At 38.8% G+C, this 16,139-nt stretch overlaps 1 protein-coding gene across 1 annotated transcript in view; it reads left to right on the plus strand.

The window, feature by feature from the left end:
- The first annotated feature begins 1,222 nt into the window (after positions 1-1,222).
- The window catches only part of itgav (integrin, alpha V), a 38,939-nt gene continuing 24,022 nt past the window's right edge, over positions 1,223-16,139 (plus strand). The window contains exons 1-5 of the mRNA XM_026143871.1: positions 1,223-1,824; positions 5,579-5,706; positions 12,925-13,013; positions 13,705-13,819; positions 14,977-15,038. Of these exons, the coding sequence (XP_025999656.1) occupies positions 1,661-1,824; positions 5,579-5,706; positions 12,925-13,013; positions 13,705-13,819; positions 14,977-15,038 (558 nt within the window). The 5' untranslated portion in view covers positions 1,223-1,660. The remainder of the gene's footprint in view (positions 1,825-5,578; positions 5,707-12,924; positions 13,014-13,704; positions 13,820-14,976; positions 15,039-16,139) is intronic.

A 16,139-nucleotide genomic window follows, 5' to 3' on the forward strand; every position in this document is an offset into this window, starting at 1 on the left:
AGGGATCACTGACTGTTTTAGGAGCTTTTTGAGATCAAATAGAAGAAAATACATAACATTAAACATGTTAACAACACAAAAGCCATATTAAACGCAGACTACTTTAGACCCGGAAGTAGGATTCGTCGCGTCATCACTGAACAACCGGATTAAGACTTGACTGTACACTGTGTTCGTGTTTTCCTCCGAAACAATAAGTTCCGTTGGAGCAGCCTTTCAATGCCTCTCTCTGTCTCTTGCTAGCAAACTTGACCCAGGCAACAAAGTAAAGCTATTTTTTTCGGCTATGAGCCCGACACGGAACCCGACATATTCGCCAGAGGTCCCTTTACTATGGTTCGGAGCCGCGGACCTTAAGTAATAGTAATAAATCACATTCATGTAGTTGTAAACAGCATGATAATATATTAAGTAATCCAAAGTATTCAGAATACGTTACTCTAATTGAGTAACGTAACGGAATACGTTACACAATACATTTGGGGCATGTATTCTGTAATCTGTAGTGGAAAACATTTTAAAAGTAACCTTCCCAAATTCAAATTCATATTTTATTTGTCACATACACAGTCATACACAGTAGGATATGCAGTGAAATGCTTAGACAACTGCTCGTGACCTAAAATAAAAGACTATGAATAGGATAGGAAATAAATATCCTATTCTACTGCAATTATGCAATCTGCATAACTGCAGTAAGTGCAGTAAGTGGTTTTTGATGGAATTTTACTGCTTTTTCAGCAGAGCATCATACATAGTGTTTCTCACAACTGTAATGAATTGTAGTGGCACAAACATTTCTAGGACTTTTTTTTGTATGCGTCTCCTGATGGGCTGGATCCAGTTTATTTCTCTTATATGTATTTTCTCTCTATTAATGGGAGTTTTTTATTTGGAAACGGCAGTGCTTAGTGGCCAGCTTATTTTTGGCAGGAAGAGAACCTGGGTGTATATGGACTTGATGGAATGTCTGAGCATTTATGAATTATCATCACAACAACAGTAACTACCAATGATACCATGGCAATGATTGAAAATAACTTTAACTATCTATTATTTATATTTATTTATATATCTAGCTATCTTGAAATAAGCTCAACTGTCCTGAATCCATTCCTACATTTGAAATTGTACATTTGATTTAAATTCCCAACTCCCGGTACAGCCGAAAAGCATGCTTTTGTTTTGAAGGGAATTAAACGGAAGTTGTTTGCTGTGTTTGGATGTTTAACTTGACTTTAGCTAGTTGGAGCGAGCCTATGCTTGACACACTTACCCACACCATACGCATACACAGTGTCGCGGCCTCTCCCCGAGCTTGTTCCGAGATTACGCCGCTTTCATCGGTTAGACAAACTAACGAATCGCCGGTGAAAGACTGACTCTCCCCCCGCCCTGCGCTGTGTGTGACGCTGGTTAGCTCCGGTACAAGCTGGGAATGTGTTTTATTTAACAATTACATGACGACTTGTTCTCCGTACGGTTGCGGGGGGGGGGACGCTTGTTAGCAGGGCTGAGATTTTAGGCATTTTAAAGTTGCACCGTGGGTGCATACAGGCCACAACACCTCTAGCTAACTGAGTAACTTGATAAGGGACAGACAACATCTTGGGCGTCTGTGTTTGTTTCGGTGAAGCCGCGGAGGTCTCCAGCAGCAGCCATGGCAGGGACACGGACAGCTGCTCTGCTGGTCCTGGTGTGTTTACACTTCCATCGCTCCAGCTCTTTCAACCTGGATGTGGATAATCCCTTCGTATATCCCGGACCCGAGGGGAGCTACTTCGGCTTTTCGGTGGACTTCTTTAAGCCTTCAAACAACCTACAGTAAGATTTGTAGCAGAGTAGATGGTTATGGTAATGATGGTGATGGAGAAGCGCCTGTTCAATGTAACCTTTGGTTTGCTTTACTTTACATTATATATGCTTCTGTTAAAGTACTTTACTAAAGTTTTACACTTGGACCCTTTTCTTTTTTAGTGACAAGTTCTGAGTTGTTAAATCTTAAAAACATATTACTATGACAACAAATTAGAAGACAGTCCATTAACAGCAGTCCATTAACTTTTAACTTTTACTTCAGTTCTTTATTAACCAAATTGTAAGGGCATAACTTTCAAGAAAAGGTTTTCTCTGTTCACAGCTACACCAGCTGTAACTTTATTTAAAACACAGACAAACAGGAACAGTGCCCAGAGGCCATGTAGGCTTGTTGCTCTAAACTCTCGTCTACTGAAGCAGTGGATATCCATGGTTATCCAGTTTTACTGAAGTGAAAGTAGTTCTCTCAAAAGAACACTACTGATCTAGTTGTTTTCAGACTCTTTTTGTTTAGTTAATTTACATCATTAACAGACTAAGTGCAGTCCCAAAATAGTGCCGATGCCCTCAGTCATAGAGGAGGTTTAACCTGAGGTGCATTTAAATTGTGTTTCCCATATTGTCAAGTGTCATAAAATTTCCTGAAAAACGTTTAAAAAAAAAAATTCCCTGGAGTGTGTGAGATATCCTAATAACAGTCTTATCATCTGCCTTGATGCTTCCTGGTCTTGTTTCTTGCTGTATCTTTAGAGTGTCTGCATGAAATGATAGCAAAAAGCTGCCTGTCATCCTCTCTCCCTGCACAGAGTTTCTGCAGCAGTTTTGTAGATGCACATTAACAAACTTGCACCGTGCTACTTTTTATGTATATTAAGAAAACAGGTTTTTTCCCCAGACATCTTTAAAACATCATCCTATAACCCATACCCCAGTTGTTCATTTTTTTGTGTGTGTTAAATCAATTCTTGTGGATTTCATTCCTTGTTCAACTAAACATATATCAGTAGGTACCCAGGAAAATGTCACTTTATTGCAGATAACTCCCTCAGAGCAGAGCCCTGTTGACCTTGGTACAGGAACATACTCAGATTCTGTAACTTTGTGTTTTAACTTAGTATCTAAAACCACTATGCTGTGTAGAGAAACATCGATTGCCTGCCATTTCTCCATATTTGAAAAAATATCAGAGGAATGTTGCAGTCTCATGTGACAATAGACTGACAGAGCGGACAGACAGTTAGAGACTTTCATCTACAGTAGCCTGAAAAACATTGAATCCTTTTAGTAACACTAATTAGATCAGCACTGAAATTCACTGCTCATATTACAGTTATTGCCATGGTCAGAGGGGATTTGTATAATATGATATCAGGACTGAAGCTGGCTGACCATGGCTTAATAATGTAAATATTTCCTCATACAGAACACGGTCACTGTGGAGACTCGTTTGGTTCTAGTTATTAAAAAGGAACTATACATCTTTTTTTCCTCACAGGGCCTAATGCATATCAAGCATTTTGGTTTACTGAACCCAGAAGTGACTGTGGTTAGATGATAGGGTGGAATGATAAGTTGTCGCTAGGAAACGTCATCTATAAACCATATGGGTTGAATGCACAGTTACAGATGCCTACTAACTAGTGCTAAATAACAGACAGACACTACAATTTCACTCACCAAAACTGAATCACAAACCTCTTAGATGCTCCGTACCACACCCATGTCGTCAACAGTTGTTTAAACATAGTGACTCCAGTTAGTGAAGCTGAAACCCAGCGGGTACCAATCAGCTACAGCTAAACATGTTGTCAGCATTCAGATGGATGAGTTATGAAAATAAATACAAATTCCCTCATACTAGAATTGTTATGAAGGTGGACACTCTCCACGGAGGCCAAAAACAGTTTTTACACCAGGCTGTAAACAGGCCTTGTAATGCATCTATGGGCACTGTCTCACATTTAGAGCTATATATTGTGTTAAATAAAAAAGGTGTTACAAACAATAAGCTACGCTAAGTTCAGGCTATCATTCAATTTTTATTAGCTAGTTTGAGGCAGCAGTAGTGGCTGGAAGCTAAAAAAAAAACCCCAGCGTAACAATGTGTGGCCTGCAGTAATTACACGTATTGAGAGATCACTTGATTTGTAGCTGTTTTCCTGTTGTTGTTTTACTTTTATTCTACTGACTGTGGTTCCTGTCAGCTTTTAAAGCAACCACATCAATCAGTACAACCACCTCGGTCTCACTGAACCAGCAGCCTTTTAGCACGGCAGTGCTTAACGAATTAAAAGTATTCATTCGTTTTATAAGTGGTCAATACATTAGGTAGTGAAAACAGTTGAAAAGGAAAAATGTCCACTGAATGGCTCTTTATAAACAAATCCTGTTTCGCACTGCAGGGAAACCTTAATGCTTTGAACAAAGACCAACTTCACATGAAAACTGTTGGCTGTCTCTTGCAGCATCGCTACAAGCAGCCAAATTATGTTTTGTATTGCTGAGGAAATTTGTCATGTTACTGCAGCATCTACAGACGGGAGATGATCTGTGTTTCATATGTTTATTATATTAAGAACTAGTCAGTAGGGCATGTTCCAGGCAATGATACTTTTGGACAAACACTCACTGTTGCAGCACTGTGTAGACCTCTTTAAAGGGACACCAATACTACATATGAAGGTCATTGTACCAGTCTTGGTCAGTAGTACCGATAATATCATCTTGTGGTACTCTGGGTGTAGATTTGTAGTCCTGTGTGATTTATGCAGAGTAGAGACGACAACACTGGAAGAAATGAGCAGGTTGAAGATAAAAGCAGCATCCAGTGTTTTCTTTCTTTTCTTTTTAAATTTAGTTTGAACCGTATTAGAGACTAAAGTTCTGCTTTCATCACAGACTTCCTGGGGAGTATGAGTCTTTTGAGGAACTCCTCTACTTAAGATTTAACTGGATGAACCAGAGTTTAAAGTTCTGTGAGATGGTTAGATCCCCAGAAAGTCCTTGCTTTGGTGCTAGATAAAGTGTGTTTATTAGTTCACTGTTCTTCAGTAAATTGAACACACGGCTGAACTCTTGGCCTTTTTATGCATTAATGCATATCCTTATGCTAACAATATCAATCTCAGTGCTAAATATAAAAACCTGCCTGAAATGTGCTGTTGTTGGTATTACTTACACCACAAAGTTGGACAGTGATGACGCCCTGACTATGAGAAGATGGGGAAAATCCCACTACCTCATCACTGCGCCTCAGAACCTGAGCGATATTGAATTGAATTAAAAACAAAAACAAACAAACTGTATTTATTGGCTGTTATAAATATCATTGTGGGTATATCAACAAATAGCCAGAATTAACCAATATATTAACCCTGTCTATTTATCTATCAAGAAATATACATATTCGTATAGCTAATATGCACATTGCATATCCATATGCAAGTATTTGATGAGTTCTTACTCACAGACTTTCCTCATATCGAGTTCATTCACAGAAATTACTATGGCAGTAAAGCTCCCATACTTTGAAACACCAGCTGACTCATGTATGCACAGATTTTTAGACTGAGGTGGTAACAGATGACTGAAAGATTAAGCTTTGTTTCCTAAGCTGAATGAGACACAGTTTAGCCTCTCTTGGTCAAAAAGCCACAAATGCTCTCATGTAGTAATTATACTACATGAGAGCATTTGTGGCTTTTTCTGTATGAGTTGGTGGCTGTTTGTGTTACGGAATAACGTCCTCTCCTCTCCTCAGGTCAGACGTTCTGATTGGAGCTCCTCGAGCTAACATGTCTGCGGACAGCATTGTGGAGAGAGGAGCAGTGTACAGCTGCCCCTGGGGCAGATCCAGCGCCTGTCAGCAGCTGGTGTTTGACAACAAAGGTACCAGAAGACCCCTTAGTTTGGTTAAAACCTCTTCCCCATCACCTTAGGGTGGGTTTAACCTTCAGTATCTCTCCCTCCTTTAATGAAAACCACTTAGAATTTACATTTTAATTCCAGACCATGATAGATATCATGAACAGTTTTCAGTAAGCATATTACTGATTGAATACTGAGGGTTCAGCTCAGCCTGTTTCTGTTGTTTTCATGCTAAGACGCATTCAGGAATGTGCGTTGAAGCAGAATGTGTGTGGACTCGTCCATGTACTGTGAGTGACTGACAAACTGCTGCCTCCTTCTGTTTATCCATGTTGCAATCATCTCTCTCCAGCATTGATCATAATTTAGTAATTTACTGTTTCTCTTTGATTGTGAAAGGCCAGATGAGCAGAGCACTGTCTTCACTGTAAATATTTACACAGTGATAAACAGTTAGAATTTGGTAATGTTCTGTGATGTGGGTATTAATCCCTTTATTGTCTTCGTAGAATTTCAGTCATTTTTTTTCTGTGAGGCAGCAGCACCCACACGTTCCAGGAATCCTGGAAGCTTCACACAATAAAATGTCCTTTTCTTAGGTGCAAATGGTGATTATTTCCTTTATATGTGAATGAAATGATTATGAAGAACAGCAGAAGTTGTCAAGGAAATGTTTTTGGTCATGTCTGTTGTTTTTACCAGGGGAAGCCAAAGTTACTCACTTTCAGAGAATATGTGGCATTTTGGATCTATAAATGAGTAAATCTGTGTTTCACAGACTTTTCTGACTACCCCAAATGTGATCCAGAGCTTTAAATGTTCTCGAGTACTAATTAATCTGTGTTTTTGGCTAAAAACTGCTGTACACTGGTATCAAAAATAGCGGATAAACTGAAACTGACACTAGCTGGTGAACCATTGACCCACTCAAGAACCGTAATTTCTCTCAGGAGCTTAAAGAGAGTTCATATTGAGCTAAGATCTACCTAATAGTCTTATTGTCAATGAATAAGAGCTAATGAAGCTAAATGGCTAAAATAATGAATTCTACCTGTTTCTACAGAAAATGTTTTGAAAATGCAGAGCTGATAATATGTTTGCTTTGAAATAAAACAATGCTTATGTCCTCTTATAGTTTTACTTAAAGGGGCTGTTCTTGCGCATGAAATGCTACCATTCTGCATGGTGATTGGTCAGTTAGAGGTTAGTGACAGAACAAACTCACTTCATGGATTCTTTTCTCCTTCCTTTCAAGCGGAAACAAACATGTATAAAGAAGCAATTGATTTTTGTGGTCGAATGAAAATTCCTTAGAAAATTTTCAGCTGATTTCTCACATCATGCCAGAACTCAGAATGGCAAAGTGGGACTTGTTTCGGTGTCATTCTTGTGACTCATGGGATTGCATCTATTTTCATAAGCCCGTCTGTCAAAACCATAATGAAAATGTCTACAATAAAACCATTTCCTTCCCTTATGAAACCAGAGGTTCAGATGGGTGTTCTTGAGTATTTAAATGTAAAAAAGGGAACTGTGTGTTAACTTTTTGTCCAGCAGACGTTTATGTTGCTGTCAGCTTTGCATACATGAAGTGTACATTTTTAAAGTCTCCTCTCTAGACTTAAAGCCTATGTGACATTTGAAAGGTAAACAAAGAAAAGTTTTATAAGAAATCGTATCCGTTTTTGTTTTGTTTTTCCCTCCAGCCATGTTGGTGCCTGATGTTTTGGAAAAGTTGTACCATCTCCAAGCTTCTTCTTGGGAGATGATGTGCTCAGATGTGAACACACCTTCTTACTGCCTGACACATTTCATTTAATTTAATCATTTGACTTCTGCCTGCTGTTCTGTCTGGATGTCCTCCTTAATGATTCAGACTGGGAGGTGGTCAGTTGGCTGTAAGAACCTATAAGTGTGTTGTTGTTAAAAGTATTACATTCAGATGTCTTGTTACTTTTGACAACTTAAGAAGGACAAGCTGTGGTGTGTTCACCACTGACTTTAAAGCAGGAAGAATCACACCTCTGAATGCTGCGACACCCAGCACAACACTAGTGGTTTAAATTGCTTTAAATGTAAACTGGGTGTGTAGCTGGTTTATCGCTGGTGTTACCAAGGTCTCTTTGAGTGTCAACAGTATTGTGTCATATAAAGATTTGAAAGATGTCTATAAGTCTTTCAAAACAGAACTTATCCTCTGGTGAAACAGTGCAGTCACAGTGTTTCCAAATCACTGGTGACTGCACGCATTGACAGACATGATTTATAGTTTTCATAACGGGGCTGGGTAACTGTGGCTATATGATTAACTTTTCCTGCTAGCTTTCATTTTTTAAGAGTAGGTGTTAAATGAGTGACTGTCATCTTTTAGAGTGTAGGTTTAATGTCTTCTACACACTGGAGTGAAATACAAAAACACACCTAAAGATCCAAGGGAGAAAAATGGCAGGCACAGGAGAGCAAAGACAAGCCAGGTGTTGATGTTAGCTGAACAGTATGCTTGGGGCAATTGAGTTCATGTAGCAACCAAATCAAATCACTTTTATTGTCACATCACATGTGCAGGTACATTGGTACAGCACATGTGAGTGAAATTCTTGTGTGCGAGCTTCACAAGCAACAGAGTTGTGCAAAATACAATAACATAAACAGGCAAAATATACGAATGGCTAAATCTGAAACTAATAAATATATGTACAATATATATAATAGTATATGCTGACACTGACACATGCTCTAATAATGATGGCAAAGCACTGACTGACCAAAGCGATGAATAAACTTCTTTTTGGGTGCTTTGTGTTTTAAGCTATGTTTTTATGCACATTCTTAATTTGAGTTTAAGATATACCTAAGCTGAAATGTACAAGTCTTTTAAAGTCTAAAAAAACCACCCCTCTTAATCTATAAAAGCAAAGTGTGACAAAGTGCAGTGGAAAGAAATGATGACGTATATGAAGCATGTGACCTCAAGTTCCACTGAAGCTCTAGCTCCACTAAAGATGTGCAAAAACATCACATGAAAAAACAGAAACGTCATATTTCCGTTGTCTTTTCTACATTTTTATCTGGCACTCTTTCAGTTATCTCTTTTTCTGCTGTGGTGTTGGGGTAACCAACCAGCTACCTTTGGGGTTTTTTTGACATAGTTGTTAAGATTGACATAGCAATAGTGAATTAAATTGGTGGGATGGGAAATTTGCATTTGGTAACTAAGGAAATTAATTTGTTTTTCTATGCTTACATTTGCCAAGAAATCTCCAGTATACATACCTAACATATTTTACCCTAAACTGGAACCACACTTTCTGCCAGTTCCATTAAAAGAGGACATGGAAGACAAAGCGGAATGAAGGAAGCATAAATAGCCGGAGACAGGGCAGTATGTGTTTCTTTGAGCGAGGCTGTGTAGTTGAGCTTGGTTGGTATTCTGTGGGAGACCTCAGCCATGAAAATAGGAAGTTAAAAAACAAACAAACCACACAACACTCCAAAACAGTGACGTCCCGCCCCCTCCAGCATGGCGTCAATATTGCCCGTGCACAAGCTCTTTGCAGACAAAGAATACATGCAGTATCGTGTTAAAGCAGAGTTCATGTTGCTTTCACCATTTAAACCAACAGCGAATATTCTCCCTCCTCCTTTGAAAAATCTGACACTGATGTTTGACACACTTTGAGTGGCACATGAATAAAAACTGAAATCTTCACTGCCACAGTTAATGAAACTGCTTTCATTTTCCAGTAAAATAATGTTAGACATTCAAAGTTAGAACCTACAATTTAGCTCTCTAAATTTCTTTTAAAAGCCACAAATGCCAAGGATTACATTTTGTGTTGATCAACAGAATTGCTTTTGCTGCTTTTATTTTGCATTCATAAAACTAATATAGAATAGTGCAGGATTTAGTTGGAAACCTGTAGACTTAAATACCTTCAGCCTTATTATAATTTGGCTTTTTGGCAGAAGTATTCAGTGCTATGTACTGTACGTATATCTGTCTTTAATCAACTGATTTTGGCCTGTAGCTCTACAGCACTGGAATACCTGCTGAACAGTTGGCTTCATGCAGCCTGCTGTTCCAGGCCTCTTATGTCCATAAAAGGTAAATTTGTCTTACATAGCCTCAGTAAGTCTTGTAAAGCAGGCGCCTAGTGCAGGATGTTTACTTTTCAACTTGTTCAACTTCATCTCCTGATGTTACAGTCTAATTGATCAGCAAATTCCTTCCCATCTGCCTTAGAACAGGACACGGTCAGCACTGAGAGCCTGCAGGCTCGGACAGAAACCAAACATGTTCGGTGACACTCTTCTCTTTTGGTCGTAATGTAGTTAGTCAGTGGCCTAGTTATAATGCTGTGTGTGCACACACGTGTGAGTGTGTGTGCGCCCATGTGTGTGCTTTTCCCCACAATAGAGGCCTTTGTTGATGACCTGAGTAATTACTGGCCAAAAGCTTTACTGGACCAGAGAACAGAATTAACTGGAATTTGACTGTGTGTGTGTGATTGTGTGTGTCTGTCTCACAGTGACCCAGACTCAGCATTAATCTGTCCTGACTCTGGTTTTTTTCTTTTTTTGGGTTGTTTTATACTGTCTTCAAGAATATTGTGTACAGCAAATATATAATAGTTTTTATATATTTGCTTTTATGTGCAGCACATAAAATTAGGTCAGAGGTCATAGTAATGCTATTAATAATGCTCGATAGAGCTACTAAAAATGACAATAGGTTTTCAGAATGACAGGAACATGTCATCATAGGATGCTTTATATGTATAATTGATTCATTTTATTACAACATATGATGTTATGTACAGTAACTGGTTATAATCTAAACTATTTACTGAACAATGAAATGAATGCTGCTCACACTTTATCCATGTAAATAAAAAGAAAATGTACTGAAAATGATCCCAGGTACAGTACAATGTGTTTCAACAGGATAAACTTTGCGGTTGTTTTTACTGCACTACAAACTTTTTAAAAGTACGAAGCACAAAACTTTTTAAAAAGAACAAAGAAAAAAAATGTGTAGAAAATACAAAACTTCCCCTAAAAGTGAGCTGAGAGCGAGTAAGTGAGCTGCCTTGGTGGAGGTTTGTTGTTCTCACCACGTGAATGTCGATAATAACAAATTTTTTGGTTAGCAAACAACAAACAGTGTCTGAGTTTGTTCCTTTTCAGATGGTAACTAGCTGGCAGGAAACAGTTGGCATCATGGCTCCTTGATTCACCACCATAATTACAGATTAGGTAAGACTGATGCAAGTTATTGCCAAACTGGGAAACTAATCCTTTTGTACTTCATCCCTCGTGTCCACTAGAGCACTCTTTTATCAACCAAACAGCTCTGAGAGTCAAAGAATTTGAATTTAGCTGGAACTGCCGAGGCTGGAGTTTCCCATCCTGGTGGGAAAATCCCAAACTGTCCGTGTGTAATATCTGCCCAGGCTTAAATATTTATCTGCTTATTGCTTGTAAATATTTATCTGATTTCTATGGGAGTCGTCCTTTTGTTTCACTAATTCGGAGCTCAGTCTGTTATTATGTTTTTGTTGTTTTGTTGTTTGTTTTTTCACTCCAGCTGGGAGCAGTCAAATGCCAGCTGTTGTCTCCTGACAGCTTTCCTATTATACACACAGTATCAGTCAGTGAAACCTGTGGAATCACAGGCATGTGGATTTGTGTGTTATAGTCCTCAGAGTAACTGCTATTTACATTGTATATGTACAAAGCTATTATCACTGTAAGTAACATTTTTTCATAATTCACATTTAAAACAGAGCTTTTAGTGACCCAAGTGCTGTACAAAGTATGTATGGCTACAGTATGTACACACACAAGAATGTCATTAAATGAAAAAGTAAAAAGTGGGCACAAAATACACAATTTAAGATGTTTGAAGCACCTCCATTGGGTTGTTTTGTTGAATGTTTTTCAATAATTTATTAAACATTGGTTATTCTGTGAAGATATAGTCAGATAATTTTGAGATTTTCAAGAACTTTGTTAAAGAGCAGTCGAAAAAGGCATGAAATGCTGCGATGGCACATACTGTCAGTGGTGTATAAGACTGTCATCAGTGTGCAAATGCCACTGTAAGGAAAAATGACGTATACTTTCTATTACATGGCATTACATAATTCCAGATGTTGTAGTTCAAATCCTGTTGCTTGTATAAATAAACAGCAACTGTCCATATGCAGTACTGTGCGAAAGAAGGTCAGGATATCTGGACTCAAGAGCAGAAGTGCTGTTTGGTCTCTCAGTCATAGTGAGACCCACTTCTCATCAGCATTGGTGATTCTCTGTAGCTCGGTTGGTCATTTTGAAACAAAAACACTTGTGTGTTTGCTAAAGTGTGAGGTCTGTAATGAAATGTCTGATGCAGAATGTGAGTGGTCATAATGGGAATCATACAGCGGTCCACAGGTCCATGAAAAGATGACCTTCATAGGGAGACTGGGGAAATTTTGTAGCCTTTTAAAACATGCGTCATAGCACGTGGGATGTGCTTATGTGTAATGGAGAGGGTGGCTACGCCAGTCTTGAATTAAATAAAAAACAAAAACAGAAGGACCATTAAATTTCAGTGTGGTGTTCATCATTCAGTGCTTATTAGGAAAAACTGTGCTTAAGATGGTAATTAATGGTGTATGTTTGCAGTTGTAGTCATGCTGCGATCTGTCTGATTGTCTCCTGTTTTTCTTCCTGAAATACTCATCCTGTCTGTCCTTCTTTTAGGACACTGGAGATTTTCACAGCACTGCAGTCATTTATAGCCACAGCTGTGTATGTGTCATAAGTCTATCAGAATTCTAAGTTTATCCATGTTTGAATGGTGCGTGTTGGCAGAAAAAAAAAACCATATGCTGCCCAAACGTTATTAAACATAGGTCAGAGCTTTCCCGTTGGAAAACTGCTGCACTAAACTTTTAACAAAGACTGTCCCATGTCACATTATAATTTACCAATCAGGAATCTTCCCTGATTAAGATGGAGTCCCGACAGTCGACCATTTATTTCATGTAGTTATTGTTCATTTGAAAAACCTGGACAGTTTTGTGCTGCTGCAGATTTTAAAAGGGGAAAACGGACATCTTGAGTATTAGTCCAAAATTTGTATTTGTGTGTTTAAAGATATTTTTCTGCTGCTTTATTTTGTGGCCGTTTCTTTTTTTACCATCGTTGTTCTCTAATTTAAATTGTTTAACAATGATCTTTTTCTTTTTGCAGATGAAAGGACGCGTGATGGGGCTAAGATGGAGTTTAAATCCAAACAATGGTTTGGAGCGTCAGTGCGATCTGATGGAGAACACATTCTGGTAAGAAACACGGCACGTAAAATGTCTGAGGAACAGCACTAACTTCATGCCTTGCCTCATGGACTTTCTGTCCAGAGTACCCAGAATGTTTTGTCTCACTGCCGTTTTTTTCTTCCTGCTGAAGTGAAGACCTCTGAACTTTTGGATTGTTCAATGTACTGATCTAGCATTTTCAAAATCCTACAATTCCTGGTTGTAGTATGCAGATGATTAAATGAATTATTTCCATGGTCAGTCCACACTTTCACATATCTGATTTGACCACAGGAGCTGCCCATTTAGAACCATTGTTTTGGGTAAATAAAGTGTGCCTTCTCCAGTGTAGGAGCCTCAGAGTTGTTCTAAAAATCCTGAAACCTTTGATCCAAACCTTTGTGGAAAGGTGAAGGACAGTACAGTGCATATAAGCTAAGAAAATAACACAGCGTCTCATTTTGTTTTCGTCCACTGTTCTTGTTTCATTGCGGTCGGATATGTCTTAAGGTTTTGCATCAGTTTGTGCCAGTGGTGGGTTCTCCACCACAACTGAAACAGAAAGGCTGAAAGGATACACTACACCACCTTGCAAGAGTCCTCACAGTTAATGACTTAGAGGATGAAGCACAGTTTTACCAACAATCGACACCAACCATTTTTACACTGAACTAATATGTCGCTGGATTTGTTTTGTCTATGTGTGTATGCTCTGTAGGCGTGTGCTCCCCTTTACCAGTGGTCAACCTTAGGTGTCTCTGAGCGTGAGCCTGTGGGAACTTGTTACCTGAAGAAAGGAAACCAGGTGGTTGAATACTCGCCCTGCAGAACAGGTATGTTTGTTGCTTCCTGTCCTAGTATCTGCAGTGGAATTCTGTTCTTACCCCTCCCAGTTCAAGTGCATGATCTCAGCTACGGTGGCCACTGTAGGACAAACATATTTCAGAAAACATTTAGTCCGTTTTTCATAACAACCCGCAGCTGGACATGTTTCAATACTACATGTGCATTCTATATTTTAACATATTTGAGTAATATTGACACTTAGCAATACATTAGGAATAAGATAATAAGTGAGACATATTGTGCGATATTTTACATTTTTACCGTGGAGTTACCTCGAAAACTCTGCTCGCCGTTCATCTGTGATAAGCGCAGGCTGTCAGTCTGCTGTTTACCACAGCTGTCAGTATGATACAAGACAACGTGTCAGTGAAGCTCACTTCTGTTCAGTGACAGCGATACTGAGGTGAGTTTTTGAGGAATTTTTCTGTCAGCGCGTGCTGGTGGTTTTTGCTGCTGGAAGTGTTATTGAACTTGGGTACTTTTGAATAAACTCTCATACAATGTGAGAATGTAATCAAACTTCACGTCAGAAGTAAAGTGTGATTTTTAGCACACTCCAGCCCAACATTAGCCTATAACCAGCTGTTATTGTTTAGCTGGCTCATTCTCAGATATCCAGAGACTGGAGGGTCGCATTTTTAATTTGCTGTATAGTTTCAACTATGTCAGGAATAAATGAGCATGTTCATGCACATTTTCATGTTAGGGCTCTGACCTATGTTCAGTTCAGACTGAAGTAAGATCTTCAGTAAGGAGGAAAAGGATGAGGTGGAAATGAGGAAGGAGACAGCAGCAGAGTATGAGACTCATAATAAAATATTAAATAACCTCAAAAAATGACTTTTTTAGTTTTTTGTATTTAATAGATATTTAAGCAGTTAGTTTGTTAGTTTTTACCCCACTTTACAGCTGGGTGGCATGGACACCCAAGTTTGTCAGTGCGATAACTCCAGCATGAGGCAACGTAGGAATTCAGACCATAGGCACGTCTACTAAAAAGTCTTGAATGAGTTTGAATCTCAGTGACCTCGTCTTCAAGGTCAGGATGAGAGGTCACGCTTTCTGAAAATCTTGTCATCATATATCATCATATCCTTCTATTTGGTGCTTTATAATAAATTCTGCTATTTTATTTCTTCTCCAGATAAAAACTCACCAGAAGGGCAGGGCTTCTGCCAGGCTGGCTTCAGTGTCGATTTCCTTAAGGTAGGATTCACACACGCTGTCCCCAAATAACCTGTTTTGTAAATTGCCTCAAAGCGCTCATTGTCAACTACGTCAGGAGTTAGTGAGGCTGTCTGCAGTGCTGCTGCTCTTGGAAGTTAGGTGTCAGTACAAATGAACAAATGAGTACCTAATCCAATAGTAATGTTTAGATTAGTGTGTGAGATTGTTATTTTTTTTAATTTTTATCATCCCTTTAGTTTGTTTTTGTGGACAGTAAACAGGTGGAAGAAAATGTAGTTTTAAATGAGTGTATCTTAGTTTACCTAGTGCACCTTGTTTATATAGACAGGAAGCAGCATGAAGAGAGAGAGAAATCTGTCTGGGATATACAGGGTGGGCCATTTATATGGATACACCGTAATAACATGGGGATGGTTGGTGATATTAAAGATGTGTCACATGGCCCTCTTCCTATTGAAAAAACAAAAGTTGTATCCAAGATGGCCGACTTCTAATTGGCCACCATGGTCACCAACCATCTTGAGGAGTTTGCCCCCTCACATATACTAATGTGCCACAAACAGGACTTTAATATCACCAACCATTCCCATGTTATTACGGTGTATCCGTATAAATGGCCCACCCTGTAGTTTTGCAGTTCAGAGCCACATCCAGGAAATTAAATATTGAGTTTTGCTGATTAATATTTGTTTAATCAACAAAACTCAACAACTTGCTGCTGGACGGTGATTTTAAACAAGTCAAGCCTCACACTGCTGGCGCTTCCATAAATGGTTCTGCATAACAGCATTTGCTCATAAAAGAAATTTCTCACAGCATTTTTCATGTAAGACAAGTTAATGAATTCAAAAACGAGTTTAAGTTATAGGATCACTGTAGTACTTAAGATGTATGCTTTGGAGATTCTCATAGCATCTTAATACTTCAGTGTCTGTGGGATGACATTCCTATAGATAAAGGCACGACCAAATGAGAGTTGGAGAAAACAGTGCAGGCTGTGGAATGTTGTATACACTGCACAGTTAAGCGATTTTGAATCAGGAGATAAAAATGCAATAAGTCTTCAGTTGCAGCAGATTGTCCTTTCATCAACCATCAATTTGAGGTTTTTAGTTTAGT

This window comes from Astatotilapia calliptera, chromosome 16, assembly GCF_900246225.1.
Source record: "Astatotilapia calliptera chromosome 16, fAstCal1.2, whole genome shotgun sequence".
Taxonomy (NCBI): domain Eukaryota; kingdom Metazoa; phylum Chordata; class Actinopteri; order Cichliformes; family Cichlidae; genus Astatotilapia; species Astatotilapia calliptera.